The sequence below is a fragment of the Globicephala melas genome, chromosome 4 (assembly GCF_963455315.2).
Source record: "Globicephala melas chromosome 4, mGloMel1.2, whole genome shotgun sequence".
NCBI lineage: Eukaryota > Metazoa > Chordata > Mammalia > Artiodactyla > Delphinidae > Globicephala > Globicephala melas.
The window spans coordinates 87734438-87753725 of record NC_083317.1 but is presented as its reverse complement, the minus strand read 5'-3'; the positions used below and the strand labels follow the sequence as shown (position 1 = coordinate 87753725).

At 39.2% G+C, this 19288-nt stretch overlaps 1 protein-coding gene across 3 annotated transcripts in view; it reads left to right on the top strand.

Moving 5' to 3' along the window:
* Positions 1–19288, top strand: part of KCNMB2 (potassium calcium-activated channel subfamily M regulatory beta subunit 2) — a 252881-nt gene that overhangs the window by 204844 nt on the left and 28749 nt on the right. For 2 of the 3 annotated variants that reach the window (XM_060297604.1, XM_060297603.1), the window contains 2 exons: positions 11919–12099; positions 17836–17958. In XM_060297604.1, coding sequence (XP_060153587.1) covers positions 17903–17958 — 56 coding nt within the window. In that variant the 5' untranslated portion in view covers positions 11919–12099; positions 17836–17902. The remainder of the gene's footprint in view (positions 1–11918; positions 12100–17835; positions 17959–19288) is intronic. The other variant, XM_030863238.2, reaches the window with a different exon arrangement.

Here is a 19288-nt window from a genome sequence, read left to right as displayed (position 1 = left end):
CAGAGAAGCCCGAGGCAAATGTATTTTTAACAGAACTGAACACTCTTACATTCAGAACGTGATCATAACTGGATGCAGTGAGGAGAATGTGCATGTCTTGGAAACGACTACAATGCATGTTCACTGCCTTTTCCTCCTCACCCTTCTCACTAATCCATTCTCCAGACCAATTTCCCCTTTTGGGACTCTAGAAATTCACTGGGCACATTCGTCTGAAAGGTTTTGATACCTCATTTTCTTTTACTGAAATAACTGCTGAGCTGCATGAGGTGAGGAGTTCCTCATTCGCCGGTTCTCGTTTACAGAGAGAAAGCCATCTTCATTTCAGCTACAGAGCAAATGTTCAGTGTGCCCCTATTCAAAAATATTAACTCAACTTTTTTAGGATAGGATTCTCTGCTTCAGTTATAGTCCTAGCCTTCACTGCTACACCTTTCCTCCAGACTGAGCCTTGGAAGATAGAGTGCAAAAGACTTAAGGATGAGCAGGATAAGAAACAGATCTCCAGAGCACTTACTATGTCTGTCTTAGTCCATTCAGGCTGCTATAACAGAATACCACAAACTGAGTGGCTCATAAAGAGCAGAAATTTATTTCTTATGTTCTGGAGGCTGGGAAGTCCAAGATCAAGGCGCCACCATATTTGGTGTCTAGTGAGGATCCGCTTCCTGATAAAAGATGGTCCATCTACTCATTGTCTCCCCACATGGCAGAAGAGTTCAGGGCGTTCTCTAAGGTCTCTTTTGCAAGGACACTAATCCCATTCATGAGGCCTCCACCCTATGACTTAACCACCTCTCAAAGGTCCCATCTCCTAATATCATCACCTTTAGAGTTAGGATTTCAAGTTATGAATGATAGGGGGACACAAACAGTCAAACCACAACAGTGTCTCAGGTCCCTGTTCCATAGATCCCCTTGTTTCCATCTCACACTCTTGAGAAATTGGTTATATATGGAGAGTCTGAGGAAGAAAAGACCTGGGAAATAAGATGGTTCAAGACAGTGGCTTTGTGAGAAGCTATACAGAGAGGAACTCTAATCCATTGTGGAACTGTAAGTCCTCTGCTCTCATTTATATTCCAGGAGTAGTGTGGGCAAGAATTACTTCTAGAAGTGCTAGAGCTTCCTTTTTCTCCACTCAAACTTGGAACAACTTTACCATCCTTCTCTCTCCCATTGTCATTAAGGGCATATCCAAAATCAGCAGACAGCAGGGATAATAGCTCAAAACTATACCAACAGTTTATTCGTCATTTTAAAACTTAGGGCAGTTTTAAAGGTCAAATGTGTGTTCTTTCTAACTACCATCTCAGTATTTTCCTTGTCTCTTTGACCTTAATTTTAACTAGAAGCTCTTCTCTAAGGTAACAAGATTTCAACTTCCAGAGGCTAACAGGTCTTTCAGAACCATCCTCACACAAATGCAGGTAATAGCACTACTTTCTGAACCAGGCTCACTTTTCTCTCTGCCATGTAATATTTGCAGCCTGATTCCAGAAATGTATCCAAAGTTCAGAGACACATCGTAGCATATTTGACTTTCTGGAGCAAGAGCTAATATGCAATTCACACAAGAACAATCAGGCTATTAAAGATGGTCAGAAGTTCACCAATTAATATTTGTTGCCAATTTACCAAGTTCATTGTTATGCTTAAGCACTTGATTTTTTTTTAAGACTTCCCATATTCCTATACTGGTCAGAAACAGGGAATTAAGCTCTCACATTTGGTGTGGTATCTGATACCTAGTACATTCCTAACAAATATTTATAAATGAAGGTATCAATAAATGAAAAACTGTTTAAAAGATAAAGAAAAGGAGAATACCTTTTTAGAGAGGATGTTGAGGAGGAATGACCCAAGACTTATACACTAGATAAAATAGAACTTTAACTCCTACTTTACTGAAACCTAAATTTCCTGTATTTCATACTAAAATATTAGATTCTTAAAATAGAAATTCTTTTTCTTGAGAGATAATCACTTACCATCATCAGACATATCATTTACACCAAATGGTCACCCTGCTGGAGTATTTGGGGAACATTTCGAAATGATGAATAAGGCTCTTGTCAAACACGTTATTCCTTAAGTAAATACAAATTCATTTATAACTGACAAGGTGATAAAGAAAATTAGAATCATTTTGCTAGAGTTTTGACACAGGCAGACATCAAGGGCAGCTCAGGGACTTTATCCTCTAGGGCTCCCAAGAACAAAAGCCAAACCTCAGCATGTTGTCTACACCTGCCCTTCCTTCTGAGTCCTTGCACACATCCACTGCCTGCAGCCCTTTCCCCTGGGTGTTTTGCTTAGAGTTTTCTTTATCCTTCTCAATCCTTCTTCCCTTTCCCCCTAAATCCATTCGCCCCACCCCTGTCCCAGAGCACCACTCCTTTCACTGTATTCCCCACTGCAGATAATGATGCCACCATCCACACAGTCCCCAGTGAGAAACCTGGACACTGTTTTCAAATCCTCTTACCATCACCTTTTCCCCCTTTAATCCAATCAGTGTCAAATCCTGACCTCACATCTTCCAAATACTGCCTGGATCTCTTAATTCTCTGTTGTCCCCACTTCCTTCAGCTCTGGCTTGGATTATTGCCATCACCATCTAATTTCCTGCTTATTGTTTTGTCCTGCTTAATTTAATCTCAACACTACCTTCAGAATAATATTTCAGATATATAAATATGATCATGTTGCTTGCTCTCTTGCTAAAAAAATGTACAATGAATTACAAAGTTAAAAGATTTTTTAAATGCATAATAGGACTCCATCATCTTCAAGATAAAGCCCAGGACCTCTTCACAGCCTTTGCAAAAGCAGGTGTGGAATTCCAGGATCTGACTTTACTTTCAATTTCCTATATGTACCACATTCAACCAAACCAGCCAGGAATGTTAATGTGATCTCGGGATCCATAAATGGAAGGAAGTTATAGTTTTGCCATCCTCAGCACTAATCAGATGACACTAGAAGTACTATATTCAGAAAAACAGAATTTTACATTGTTTAAGAGTGCAGCCTCTGAATGTAGGCTGCCAGAAGTCATATCCTGTCTCCTCTACTTTCCAGCTCTGTGACTTTGGGCAAATTATTTAATGTCCTTATGCTTTAGTTTCCTCATCAGTAAGATAGGAATGATAAGAGTACCTGTCTTATAGAGATTTTGTGGCAACTAAATTAATTAAAACATATAGAGCACTATTAAATAATAAATTTTACTAGTATTATGTCCATGGTACTTTAGGAGAGACATTAACCAACGGAGCATGGCCTGAGGAAATGACTAGAATAAGAAAAGAAATTGAGATCATGTTATGTGAAGAACAGCTGGATAACACGTAGTTCATAGTGAAGAAGTGTTGGCAGAATAATACAGCTGTGCTAAAACATCTGGAAAACAATCCAGAATGTAGAATCAGGAGCAATAGTGAAACTCTATGAAGATAGATTCCAGTTCAAATTATAGAAACACTTCCCATTAGATAGAAACGTCCAAAAGGAGGAGGAGGGGTGTTATAATTTAATCATTAGTTTTTAGCCAGCGTGACAAGACACACTATGCTGTGATTGATTATGAATGGCACAGTGTTAAAGTTGGTGCATAACTGGGAGTCTACGCTGCAGCCTGACCTTCAGAACTTAGTAATGCCCATGGAGTGGCGTGCAAGAAAATGTATGTCATGAAGCGGAAAGGACCAAGAATCACTGCTTTGAAAGAGAGGCTCATCTTATGTTGATACTTGAGAAGCAAAAGAAAAGTGCAGTGATGAATCCCACTGCACCAATTATCAACTCCTCCCAGATTTGGTTTTCACAGCTCTTCACACTACAGCTATATAACATGGACCCTCTACTTCAAGAACTTCCAATCTCTCACCCAACCACCGCATACTAGGCTCACATCAGTGAGCCTATTCAATTGCCCTTTTCAGAAAGTCTTCCTAACATTCTTCCTCTTCTTTGGTTGTCAATTTCCCCTCCTCCAATTGTTGGAGGTAGATATTACAACCTTCATTTTTACAGATAAGGAAGTTGAGATTCAGAAGGGTTAATTAACTCATTCCATGTCACAGAGCAAGGAAGGAATGAAAGTGAGAGGTAAAAGCTATTCTATCTGCCTCCTTGATCCATGCTGCCTCTTTCCAATTTAGGGATAGACAGGAGGGTTGAAGAATAAATAGGATTCCAAATTCTGTCAGTCACTCATCTTCTTAGGTGGTTTATCTTAGTCCCGTGCATTCTTAGTACCTAATGTAGAACCCAAGATCTTATATGCTACAAAATGTAAGAGACGTGAGCTCTTTAATCAAACTTTTCCAAGGTATTTTTATATTTATGGGGTTTTCTCAGTAACTAAATCATCATCACATCAGGCATTTTCCAGACAATTGTGAAAACTTAGGTTTAAAAGAGGACGAAATATCTAGTTTAATATTTCTAAGAGTCTTTCACCATAGAATCTAAGCAGTTTGAATAGGTTTTTCTTCAACCTGTATCCATCAAAAAAGAATCACTATTCCTATTGCTGAAGTTTTTCTTTTTTTCTTTTATCTTTAAGTACAGGCCCTTCCACTAGGCCAAAGCAGGATTTAGAATTTAAAATATCTTTTCCTTTGCTTGCTTTGTGCCTTTTGCATTGTAAAACTTACTTTTACAATTAGAGTCATTTGCCTTTTACCTGCAAATCAAAACTACAATGAGATATCATCTCACACCAGTCAGAATGGCCATCACCAAAAAACCTAGAAACAATAAATGCTGGAGAGGGTGTGGAGAAAAGGGAACACTCTTGCATTGCTGGTGGGAATGTGAATTGGTACAGCCACTATGGAGAACAGTATGGAGGTTCCTTAAAAAACTACAAATAGAACTACCATATGACCCAGCAATCCCACTACTGGGCATATACCCTGAGAAAACCATAATTCAAAAAGAGTCATGTACCAAAATGTTCACTGCAGGTCTATTTACAATAGCCAGGAGATGGAAACAACCTAAGTGTCCATCATCAGATGAATGGATAAAGAAGATGTGGCACATATATACAATGGAATATTACTCATCCATAAAAAAACGAAATTGAGATATTTTTGTAATGAGGTGGATGGAACTAGAGTCTGTCACACAGAGTGAAGTAAGTGAGAAAGAGAAAGACAAATACCGTATGCTAACACATATATATGGAATTTAAGAAAAATAAATGTCATGAAGAACCTAGGGGTAAAACAGAAATAAAGACACAGACCTACTAGAGAATGGACTTGAGGATATGGGGAGGGGGAAGGGTAAGCTGAGACAAAGTGAGAGAGTGGCATGGACATATATACACTACCAAATGTAAAATAGATAGCTAGTGGGAAGCAGCCGCATAGCACAGGGAGATCAGCTCGGTGCTTTGTGACCACCTAGGGAGTGGGATAGGGAGGGTGGGAGGGAGGGAGACGCAAGAGGGAAGAGATGGAAACATATGTATATGTATAACCGATTTACTTTGTTATAAAGCAGAAACTAACACACCATTGTAAAGCAATTATGCTCCAATAAAGATGTAAAAAAAAAAAAAACCTACCCAAGAAAACCAAAATACACCGTCTCAATATCGGTGTATGGCCTAGAATATCTCTGATAGCTCTTCCAGCTTTAAAATGCCAGTATTCAATGACTTCTCTGAATTCTGTCTCAAATCCCTTCAGTGAAAATAATGGTCTTAATTTGGCATATTAGATATTTTAGAATACATAGGTAAATAAATATTTATTTATAAACGTATAAATAAATAGCTGCCAGTAATGTCAAATTGATTATTTTAATTAACCCTCACAAAAAATTTTGAAGGTTGCGTTAATATTCCCACTTTATAGATAAGGAGATTGAGCCTCAGAGAAGTTAATTAGCTTGCGTCCAATGTAATACTGATAGAAAAAGAGCAGAAATGGAGCTTGAACTCAGTTTCTTCTGCTTCCAGAGTTCATGATTTCTTTTTTTTTTTAAGTTTGCTTTATATTCTTTTATTTTTTTAATTTTTACTGGAGTATAATTGATTTACAATCTTGTGTTACTTTTGGGCAAACAGCAAAGTGAATCAGTTATACATATACATATATCCACTCTTTTTTTTCCTTCTGAATTTTTAATTTATTTTTAATGGATAAAACAGGACTTCCTGGACTTCCCTGGCGGTCCAGTGGTTAAGACTTTGCCTTCCAATGCAGTGGGTGCAGGTTCGATCCCTGGTTGGGGAGCTAGGATCCCACATGCCTCGTGACCAAAAAATCAAAACATAGAACAGAAGCAATATTGTAACAAGTTCAGTAAAGACTTTAAAAATGGTCCACATCAAAAAAAAACTTCAAAAATAAAAGAAAAATTTTAAAACAGTTATGATCCAAAATTTTTTAAAGTACAAAGCAGTACGCAGTGAAAAGTCCCCCACCGCAACACCCATCCCAGCCGCTCAATTCTCCTTCTCAGAATCAATGATCAATTACTAGTATATTCTTCCACACATATATTTATGCAACTACAAACAAATGTTTTACATTTTCCTTCTTTTAATTCAAATACTATCGTATTGTTCAAACTCTTATGCACCTAAAATAAAGCTTGGAAGCAAATCTTAAAATTAAACACACATAAAAAAACAATAAAATAACTCTATCTCAGATTGCTATCATATCAGTACAGAGAAAGAAGGAATTTCACTAACTTATGAACCCAGTGTATTCTGACCCTATACCCTTAGGGAGATATGTTTTAAGGATAAAAAGAACTGTAAAGAAATCTGAATTTTACTTATTTACTTGTTGTTTGATAGTGGTACAGTGTAGTTATTCAGAAACTATTTTGAGTATATTGTGGAATAGAGAAAAACAGACAAATTGATGTAATTGGGAATCATGGGTTCTCATGTGAGGGAGGGAGATACAGATATAAGAAAAGTGAGAAAGAAAACACTGTGCTGCCGGATTAAAATGATATTATGAACTGAACGTTTGTGTCTCACCCCCATTTATATGTTAAACCTCTAACATTCAATGTGATGGTATTTGAAGGTATCCACTCTTTTTTTTTAGATTCTTTTCCCATATAGGCCATCCTAGAGGATTGAGTCGAGTTCCCTGTGCTATACAGTAGGTCTTTATTAATTATCTGTTTTACATATGTGTAATGTTTTACATATGTGTACATGTCAATCCCAATATCCCAGTTTATCCCTCCCCCCTTACCCCCTGGTAACCATAAGTTTGTTTTCTACATCTGTGACTCTACTTCTGTTTTGTAAATAAGTTCATCTGTACCCTTTGTTTAGATTCCACATATAAGCGATATCGTATGATATTTGTCTTTCAGAGTTCATGACTTCTTACCACTATTCCACTTGGCAATAAAAGCTATAAATATATCAAAGGAATCTTTGTCCCCCTGGCAAAAACAAAGGGCTGGGCTACTCAATTTGAGGCTGAGAACACTGAGTTCAAGATGCTGGTTTCCTCCAGGAGTAGAATCTTACACATGTCATCAGTAGCCAGTTCAGAGCACCTACTGGGAAAGACAGTGGACAAATTTGATTATAGTTCACCCAATGACCTTCACAGTTAGACGGAGGAGGACCTATGAACCATATTTTCTTGCCCCTCAAATATCTCCCTCACCAATCTGCCATAGCACCTAAACTTTCCACTATCACAGCTCCCCTCTGAGATAGAGTGGTGGATTTAACAACCAGGTTAGAGAAGGAAGGGGTTGGGGGAGGGGGGCGAGCGCAGCACAGAGAGTGGGAGAAATCATGTAGAAGAGCCTGTTGGAATCCTGACACCAAAACAAGCTTTCTGCCCAAGACACCTGGCTCTATAGCGGTGCCTAGATCTACAGAAATCCTTTTCAAGGATCGTTAGGAGGCTCTCATTTTGCCTTTCCACTGGGTGCTTACTCTCTCTCTACTTTACTAGATTTCCCATGAGCGTTACGGAATACTGCATTTAAGAAATGAGCAGAGGGCTTCCCTGGTGGTACAGTGGTTGGGAGTGCGCCTGTCGATGCAGGGGACACGGGTTCGTGCCTCGGTCTAGGAAAATCCCACATCGGCTGGGCCCGTGAGCCATGGCCGCGGAGCCTGCGCGTCTGGAGCCTGTGCTCCGCAGCGTGAGAGGCCGCAACAGTGAGAGGCCCGCGTTACCGCAAAAAAAAAAGAAAAAAAGAAATGAGCAGAATGTAAAATAGAAAAAAATTACATCTAATCAGATACAAATTATAAGTCAAGTAAGTCATGGGAACAGACCTTGATTACAATTTTCCAAAGCAGAAATAAAATGTTTCAGATGAAAAGAATCTGAGAGCCATCTCTGTCAATTCCCTCATGTTACATATGAGGAACTGGAGGCCAGGAGGCAAAGGGTCCCAGTGACAGACGAGTCAGTGATTCCATGGCTTACTCTTTTCTCCACTCTTCTCGCCACAGAAAATTAAAGATCACATTTATGAGTGTCTATTGAATATATTTAACTGTGTGGACTTTTATACAGATTCTATTATTTTCTATATTTAATATATATTTAACTTATTCCCAAGAGGTAATAATAATAGCATATGCTTAATTCCTCCCATATTGTACTTTTCATATATTAACTCACATATATTAATGTCATATATATTCATATACTAACAGATACATATATTAACTTGCATATGTTCATGTTATATATACAGTGTACTGATATAATATATATGACATTATTACATTATAGTATCACAAAGCATATATCACCGCATATATTAACTCAATCTTCACAAAAACTCTATGAAAAATATACTATAATTACAATTCTCACTTTACAGAATAGAAAACAGAGGTGAAACAGTATTAGAAATTTGCCCAAGGCCACATAAATAATAAGGAGCAAAACCTGAGTTGGGGCCCACCTGTCCATGTTCTTACTATTATGTTTTGCTTTCTTGCCCTTTTCTCGCACCTGACATATTTTTCTAAAACTCTCATTTTCCCTCGCTAACTTTGATGTGGGGAAGAATGCGGCACTCAAAGAAGAAATAAGTGAATGTTGCCACCATCATTTAGCGCTCATTATGTATTTGATATGGATTTTTGCACTTGGTTTGCCTAGCAAAAAATATACAGGTTGAGACAGCATGGGAGGCTTTTTTTCTTTGTTTTTTAAATTTTTTTATTTTTTAAATTAATTTTTATTGGAGTATAGTTGATTTACAGTGTTGTGTTAGTTTCTGCTGTACAGCAAAGTGAATCAATTATACATATACCTATATCCACTCTTTTTTAGATTCTATTCCCATATAGGCCATTACAGAGTATTGAGTAGAGTTACCTGTGCTATACAGTAGGTTCCTATTAGTTATCTATTTTATATATAGGAGTGTGTATATGTCAATCCCAATCTCCCAATTTATCCCTCTCCCCCACTTTCCCCTTTGGTAACCATAAGTTTGCTTTCTACTTCTGTGACTCTATTTCTGTTTTGTAAATAGGTTCATTTGTACCATTTTTTTTTTTAGATGAGAGCATGGGTTTTGGAGTTGCACAGGCTTGGGTTGAAATTCTGACTTCACCATTTAAGAGCTATGTGACCTCAGACAATTTACTTCCTTTTCTGAATATCAGTTTCCTCTCCTGGTAAATAGAGCTCTCATAAGGGTTACTGTCAGAATTAAATAAAGCAATGCATATAAATGCATTATTTATATAGGTCTAAAGAAATACTTCATACCTTTATGTTTATTATTAGCATTTCTAGTTCTTCTCTAGTAAAAGCTCTTATTATAGTTTATCTCCCTTGATTTTTTACTGAAATGGAAGCAAGAATTGAACCACATTCACCAAGAAGAGATGGATGGTTTCATCACAAATCTGTCATTTGTACCAATCTAGAAGGCACATGTGAGTTATGAGGTTTTCTCACACCAGCTGCGTATGTGTGATGCCCAATAGAGTGAATGTTTAACAATTAAACTGGTTTTAAATATGTAGCATGAAGGGAATCAAACTGAACACCAGATGTGATTATCCACTTGAAAAGCTCATTAAGAAGCGAATTATGGAATAGCGGACTAATTAAGACCACGTAGAAATGTGTTTTCCATTTCTGTATAGAACTTTTAAAACAATGAATCAAACAGAAGGGCCATTGGTATGGCCAATTTGGAAAAAAAAAATTTTTTTCTCCTACTTCCTCCAAATGGAAAACACTAACATTTGCTGAGTGTCTACTCAACATCATACATTATTTTAAATCATCAGTATAGCAGTTCTTTATGATATCTGTTACAACTTCGATTTTCTTTTTTTTTTAATAAATTTATTTATTTATTTTTGGCTGCGTTGGGTCTTCGTTGCTGCGCGCAGGCTTTCTCTAGTTGCTGCGAGCGGGGGCTACTCTTCGTTGCGGTGCACGGACTTCTAATGGCAGTGGCTTCTCTTGTTGCAGAGCACGGGCTCTAGGTGCACGGCCTTCAGTAGTTGTGGCATACGGGCTCAGTAGTTGTGGCACATGGGCTTAGTTGCTCCGCGGCATGTGGGATCTTTCTGGACCAGAGCTCGAGCCCATGTCCCCTACATTGGCAGGTGGATTCTCAACCACTGCGCCACCAGGGAAATCCCACTACTTAGATTTTCTTGATGAGAAACATGAGGCTCAGGGAAGTTTAACAGTGTATTTTGGTTATGTAATTAGTATATTGTGGAGCTGGAGTAATTATGAAGGGATTTCAACCTCAAACTAATTTGAATTTCTTTCAGTTAAGCCCTGAGATCATCATTTCTGATAGCTGTTATGACTGTAGCTGTGATGCAAAACTTACTTCATCTCATTCACATGCATAACAACCTTATATTAAAGCCCCCCATCCACACTTGTCTGACCAGTCTGTCTCCTGGTCCAGATAGATCGTAAGCTCCGTAAGAGAAGAGTCATGCGGTTGTCTTCATCAGTATATCCCCAACACCCAGGCTCAGTTCCTGCCACATAGTTACATCTTCAATAAGTACTTGTTGAATGAAGAAATGAATGCTGTGCTGATTTAACTAAAAGAATAGAGTTCAGCTCCACAGTCATCCTTTCACAGGTGGCAACACTGCAGGAGGTGGGTGTGTGTGTGGGGAAGGAGTGTTTTGTCTGCAGTTATGCAATTACTCAATGACAGAATGGAATATTAGAAGCCCAGAGCCTCCAAACAGCTGAGTTCAATGAGCCAAGTTACTAGCAGGCTAAAGGACAGGTACATTACTTAACTTGAGTTGTGTCCTCCTGAAGCAGAAATCAAGCACATAACAATTACATGAACAACAGTTGGCCCACACGTGTCACAGAAGTCATAAGTGCCTCCCACACCCGTCACCAGCCACAGGAGTCCATACGTGGTCAACCAGCTATTAAAAAGCAGTCTGAGGACAGGAATAAAGACACAGACGTAGAAAATGGACTTGAGGACACAGGGAGGGGGAAGGGTAAGCTGGGACGAAGTGAGAGAGTGGCATGGACATATATACACTACCAAATGTAAAATAGATAGCTAGTGGGCAGCAGCTGCATAGCATAGCACAGGGAGATCAGCTCGGTGCTTTGTGACCACCTAGAGGGGTGGGATAGGGAGGGTGGGAGGGAGACGCAAGAGGGAGGGGATATGGGGATATATGTATACATATAGCTGATTCACTTTGTTATACAGCAGAAACTAACACACCATTGTAAAGCAATTATACTCCAATAATGATGTAAAAAAAAAAGTAAAATTAAAAAAAATAGAAAGCATCCTGCACTAAAAATTCAGAGAATCGTTCTTATTTGATTCTTCTCAAAGAGGCTATAGTGCTCAGGGATACACTTCTTTACCTCTAAATGTGAAGAGCAAAGAGAACTATTCATTCTGTCTTCCAGGCATCAAATGGGGGAGAAAGGTATTATATTCCTGTTACGGCATTGTCAAGAGACTATTCAGTAGCACGTGCTATTCCTCCAAACGATATCATTTAAGCGGTGGACAGAGAAACAGGAACCCAGCAAAGAAATGGAATGAACAGCTCAGGAGTGAGAAAGAGAACCAAGAGAGCATTGTTCTGTAAGTCAAGGTGGTAAAGCATTTTTAGAAGAAGGAAACAACCAAAAATATCAAATTCTGCAAGCTGAGAGGCTAAATAAGGTGTGGAAAGACAAGAAGCTATTGGACATACCCACTGGGAAGTTGTAGCACCCTGAGAAAGAGCAGTTCTGGCATAGTGCAAATGTCGTTTGTTATTCTGACTCATCCATGAACTATCCTAGAAGCAGAAATGGGTGGCTTGGTGCCTGCACATAGAACACACTTATAAATGCTGTCAAACGGACACCCAAATGACATAATTAAAGCAAAGTATAGTGGTTCATTGAGGAAGAAAACATCCCAAAGATATTTAAAACTGCTCTTAAGAAGTACCAATGTTTTCTAAATTAAATCCCTAGGTCTAAAATTATCACCTTACATTTGGCTTCTCCCTCCAAAGGCCCTGGAGCCGAAACAACTCAATTCCTAGGGAGAACATATAATTTGCCGTCTGCAAATGATAAAATCTCACGCATTAGAAGCATTCCTAAATTTCTGTGCTTTGAGTGGCCTTTTAAGTTGCTGCTGTGATGTCATTAGTGTTACAATTTTACACAAGATTAGACATGTAATTAGGTGTTAAATAGTTCCACCAGCTCCTGCTTGCTGTTTAATAAAGCAGAGTGCGTTAAGAGTATCCCATATGCGCAGCTCAAGGCCACTGACACTAGAAAACCGCGTCTACTTTGCTCTTTCCCTGCCTCGTATGCCACTTGTCCTTGCAGCTGTCACCTCGAGGCCTCAGCACTGATGGGAAATGAGAAGCCACTGCACAGAGTAGCACTCATAGAACTGTTACTCTCCAGCTGAAGCTTCTGGAAGCAGGGGGAGTCTCCATAAAGAACTCAAATGAAACCGGAACCTGAGAGTTTGTAGCAGTGTTTCCCACTTTGGCTGCATATCAGAGTCACCTGGGAAGCTTTTTTTTAAATTGCAATGCCAGGGACCCACCCCCAGAGATTCTCATGGGTCTGGCTTGAGATCTAGGCCCCAGGATTTTTTTTAATTCCGCCTGATGATTATACTGTTCAGCCAGTGTTCAGAGCCACCACGTTTATGGTCCTCTTGCTGGGATGGGTATCAAGGTGAATGAGGAAGTATTTCAGATGTCATTATCTCAATATCTCAGAAAACTGTTTTCCCTCTGCAACTGACCCATAAGCAAAAAAATCAATAGTCTCAATGTACAAGTACAAAGCACCTTAACTGGATTTTTTTTTTTACAAAAATATAAAATCCAATTCATTTGCTCTTAAAATTATTAACAAGGGGAAAAGAAGTAAACTAATGTTTAGCATGTGCCTTGATTTACCTTAGGTACTTTTGCAACTATTAACCCATTAATCTTCCAAGCAACCCAGAAAGGCAAGTATTATTATTCCCATTTTCACAGCTGAGGAAACTAAGACACAAAGATGTTAAACTGACTTGTCCAAAGTCACACAGTTGGTAGGTGGTGATGCCAGGAGGCAAACAAAGAGTCCCTGTCTGACTCTCCTGCTCATATTCTCATTAGATCATGCTGCCCTTTCTAAAGAAAACCTTACTGAGTGATAATTCAGCAAGCAACAGAAACTTTCTGTCCAAGTCAATAAAAGGGACAGAGGGAGCAGGACAATCAGGAGAAGGAAAGAGAGGAGGTGGGGAGTGGGAAGAAGGAACGGCATCCCGAACTAAGGAAAGGATCTGGAAGGAGAGGGTGGCTGCAGCCAGCAATAGTGAGCCACAACACAGGAGGCCGATGTCAGTACCCATGGTCTTGTTACCAAGCAAGGGCTCGCTGCCCAAAGCCCATAAAAGCCAATACAATGGCAGCAGCTTTTTTTTTTTTTTTTTTTTTTTTTTTTTTTTTTTTTTTGCGGTACGCGGGCCTCTCACTGTTGTGGCCTCTCCCGTTGCGGAGCACAGGCTCCGGACGCGCAGGCTCAGTGGCCATGGCTCACGGGCCCAGCCGCTCCGCGGCATGTGGGATCTTCCCGGACTGGGGCACGAACCCGTGTCCCCTGCATCGGCAGGCGGACTCTCAACCACTGCGCCACCAGGGAAGCCCTGCAGCAGCTTTTGAGAAAAGAAAGAGCTTCACTGTGAGGTTGACCAGCAAGAAGACAGGAAGCAAGGCTCTCAAATCTGTCTCCCAGATCCAGGGATCAAGGTGAAATTTAAAGGGTTAGAGGAATTTCAAACTTGGAAACTGACTGACGAGTCTCGAATCAGTCCATGTAAACTACTGGTGCTGCTGGAAGACAGATTTTTCTTATTGAAGGACTTCTCGCTTCATAAAGGTCTCTGGTGGCAAATGTCTATTCTTTGAGTTCCACAGACTGAAGATTCTTGGTCCAGGGTCATCCTGGAGACATGAGTTCCTGTCTTGCACACGCAGTGCTGTCTCTGTAAAATAACTCCAGGTCTGATTAACCAACAACATGTTTTAGGGAAACAAAACCAGTTTAAGCTGGTCAATGTTTTATGTATGTACTGTTTCAGTCATGCTTTCCAATAATAGACACTTATATGGTCAAGGCAGGCAGCAAACACAACCAGTGTGTCACTGTGTATCCTGCATTGTGCTAAAAGATGCATAAGACACAGCCCTGCCCTGGAATGCATTGCTCTAACAGAGGTAAGTACCAAGAATTGGAAGCAGAGCTGAGGAAGCTGTTTGTGCGGGTCAGAAAAGACTTCACAGAAGAGATGACATCTGAGATGGCCTTGGAAACAGAGGTACGCACTCACCTGGCAGGAAAGGCAGGCAGAGAGAAAGTGTGAACTGAGTCAGCGAGGTAGAAGCCCAGCGAGGTGTGTGCCTGAGAAATGGAAAGGGGCCCTTTATAAACTCCTGAGGCAAAGAAATTGTTACATTCTCCCTGACTCCTGCTTTCACTCAAGGCCAAGATTATGTCTTCTAGGACATCTAGTTTTCAAACTATAATCATCTGCAATCATATAGTCATGGCTCAGCCAGGTTCACCCCAGTTCCTAGGTCATTTAATGATGGAATTAGGTCCAGGTCTCCTCCCCTTGCCCTCAGGCCTGTGCATCCACTAACACGGATCTCTTTTTCATGCTAAGATTCCAAATTACAAAATTTTATAAAGTGCTTTCTTTGTCTCTATATCACTTATCTAACCACAATTCAAATGAGATGCTCCTTGTCTTATAAAGTGAGCAGAGTTGAGGTGATTACTTGAGGAGCTCAGGAGGGCTGCATTTGAGCTGAGGGAACCACCAAACCAGCTCCCGTTAACATATTCTCGGTGTTTCTCTGAAGCCTGGAACTTTTTTCAACCTCTACAGAACCTTTATTGTGTTATCCTTAAAGCAGCTACTCCCTTAAATTTTAATTAACAACAAGCTTAGCAGGTTTTAAATAACGGTTTGTCTTTGTGAAAGAAAACTGGGGTGGAAAAACGCCAAATCCATTTCTTAGGATAAGCTGAGGAGTCATTAAATCCTTTCCAACAAATTTTAGACAGTTAATCAGAATAAGTATACCCTTCATATCTTCCTTTCTGTATCATCTTCAAACAACAGAGCAAGGGTGCAAAGCTGAAATAATGACACACAGTCTGAAGAGTATCCTAAGTATATTAAAATCACTGCAACCCCTTTCACTTTGAATGATTTCAAAGCATTTATAATATGGACTGTGTGTCTATTAAATTCTGGCTAATAACCAGGAACAGGATGGGAGCTCAGTAATTTATTGCTTTCCCTGAACTGAACGTGTGACACTTTTCTTTGTCTACTCCAACCCAATCCTTGAGGAGTGATCAGAAGATGCCACCAGAGTCAATGTTGAAATAGCTTCCTGAAAGTTTAAGCCAATCCTCATTCTTATGAAGTAGTTCGTTCAGCTTACATTAAAATCATTCTTATTTCCTGAAAACTGACTAGTTTTAGTAACAAATTTAATTCCTATTCTATGTGTTTTAAAGATATTCAAAAGGAAACCTAAATAATTTTAAATATCCCACATCCAAGTCATTTAAAGAGCTAGCAGATTCAACTTCTAAATCTTTCTGAAAATGTCTAGGGCATCCATTCAGGTATATCTTTTCATTCTGGTCATCCATCCTGGGAGACCAAGGTGGAAATATGACTTCTTACATCTACACTCGTTGTCAAACCCCAGCCATCTCCCATGGTCTCTGTTCCTTCTATCTCTGATGCTGATCCAAGGGTTACAGAAGGAGATCTATTTCCAGAAAGTCAGTAGACAATGATTTAAAATACGCTTCCATTGATTTTTCAATTTACTGAGTCACAACATTTTGGAGCTGAGAGGGATTTCAGATGTTATCAATTTCAAACTTTCCATGTTACAGATTAAAAACAACTAAGTCCTAGAAAAGATAAGTGACTTTCTCAAGGCCACACAGCTAGTTAGTTTAAAAAACAAAAAATGGGGCCAATAACCAATTACTGACTCTGAGTACATGCTCTGAGCCTTAGCTGCTTAGTGTTTCCTGCAGACCAGCAACATCAGCATCACTGAGAGCTTGTTAGAAATAAAGAATCTTGGGTCCCCTTCCCGGACTCACTGAATCAGAATCTGCATGATCACAACATCCCCAGGTAATTCATATGCACATTGAGAATCACTGGGCTAGACAGTAATGTGTCTTTCCCCAGAAAGCGTGAGTATTGGAGACAAGTAGACATGGGTCCACCTTTTCTAAATCTCCTAGAAGCATCACTTTTAATCTAAAAATAATAGCATAATCTACCTTGCAGGGTTTTCATGATATGAGCATAACATAGATATAGGCATATACATTTCATGATATATACATAGACAATATATGCAAACTGTCTGGCATGTAGTATCTAATACAGTATATAGTAGTTAATATTATTTCCAATCTCATGCTTACCATTAATACTGTGCTCAACCAAAAGGAAAGCCACTAGTGACTATGCATCCATGAAGGAATCACCTTTCTTTCTTCCTTTGTTCTATTTGTTAAATATCATTTTAACTTTTATATGTGATTAAGATTTCTATGATATTTCATATTTATAACTTCAAGATGACAGAACTAATCCCCAAGCCAAGTCAGGACCGAAAGAATACAACGGTCCTCTAGTATCTTGACTCTGGATCCTATAATCCTGGCCGTTAGGAGCCAGAGAATATCTGCTGCCTCTGCTGCCATGATTTTCTCCGAGACTCAACTGCCAAGAGATGAACCCACAGATTTAGCAACAGTTGAACACATTTAAAAGATGATCTCTCGTCAGTAAGATGTCACGTCTGTCAGCATCAGGGAAAACAGTTTGAAGAGAAACAGAGAAATAGAAAAAAAATAGAACCAAACCTGAACCAAAATTTTGGAAAAATATAGAATAATAAACTGTACCAAATTATATTTTTGGAGGAGACATCTTAGAGGGAATATGGTAATAACATCAATTAGAAAACTGTGTTTCCCTAACGCAGTGGCTCTTAATCCTAGCAGTGCATTAGAAACAACTAGGAGGCTTTAAAAAAAATTGAATGCACATTTCTGAGGGAGGCACCCAGGCTTCAGTGCTTTTTAAAAGATTCCCAGTTGATTTTAATGTGCAGCCAGGGTTGAGAACAACTGCCCTACAGCAACAGAAACCTGGTCTTATTTAACATGGTCAATCCACTGAGAGTTACCGGTTGCTATTTGATACACAGTTCCCCAAACTTTAAGTACTGGATTTAACTTCAGTGTGTACCTCTTCTAGGTCTTTTCACCATTCTTCCAGGACTTCCACCATAAGGAAAGGAGCCCCTGGACCAACATCCTCTAAGATGTTTATATGGACCAGTGGCCGAACCTCTTCAACTTACAGACATGATGAGAAAAGGTAAATCACTGGGACTCTGGAGGCTTTTCAGAATCATTTAACCTGAATACCCAGAGAGTATGCCAAAGAGAAAGCATTAGGCAACTGAGCTTTATATTTTGCAAGTGTTAATGTGGGATGGGCTCTACATTGAGGGAATGGGGTTTTAGACACTTTGGCCGTCCTCCTCCTTGCATTCTCCATGCTCACTCCTACCATGTAGCTTTACAAAGGCTGTTCCCTGTCAGAAATGCCCTTTACACATGCACATATACACACACTGGTCACTTAGCTAACTCTACCTCTGCCTTCAGATATCCATCCAATCAGAACCTCCCACTATCCTCTTGATCAGCACAGAATTTGTGTTTTACTGTCCCCTGAATTTTCACCTCCTACCACCATACCTGGCACATAGTAAGTGCTCAATAAATACTGAACTGAAATAATGAAAATTGCATTTCAAGGCAGTGGACATATGGCAGGGAAGGAAAGCAAAAACTAAGAGAGAATGAAAAAAGGATAGACAAGTCCATGGAGCTCTCAAACTCCTTGGAAGAATAGCCTGGGGTCGGGGAAGAATGGGGGAATAAGAAAAAAAATTAAAGGGCAAATGCAGTGATAATGAAAGACAAAATGACAATTATACAGCTCAACCCAGCCTTCCAACTTGGGAGTAAATACATTCATAAAATTCTCTGGCCATTTTTAATATTTGGTTTCTCTTTCTTTTTTTTCTTCTGCATCTCTCTGTTTCTTATTGACCTGGTACTATTATTTGGGTTTGATGAAGCTAAATTTTAAACACAACTGCCTATACCAACATATTGCAGCTTAGGCAAGGCTCACCTGCCTGCAGTCTGACATAAATCAGGATTGATAAATGCGGGCACAAGAAGAAGGACCTGAGGGAGGTTTACCTGAGTGTAAATTTTATAGCTGGTACTTCTATTTTTCCTTTTAAAAATCTGTATTTCCCTACAGATAAAATCCTTTAAAAATTCTGAAGGCAAAATTGTTCTTCACAATAATTTGGAAGCAACTTATTCACAATAGAAAATCTGTTAAATAAATCACGGAATGTAATGTACCACTTAGCAGTTAAAAATGTTTTGGCATAATATTAACTGACAAATCAAGTTGGAAAAGTGCATACATACTATAATTGCAGCCACAAAAATATATACATAGGAAAAGGCGTGAAAGGAAAAGTATGCTTCTTACTCCTCCATTTTCCAAATGCTTTGTAATATGTTATACTATCTTAACTATGGAAAAAATAGTGATATGATATTTAAGTAAAATAGGTTTTCACATGCTTTTTCTCAATGCTTAATCAAGTTATTTTTCA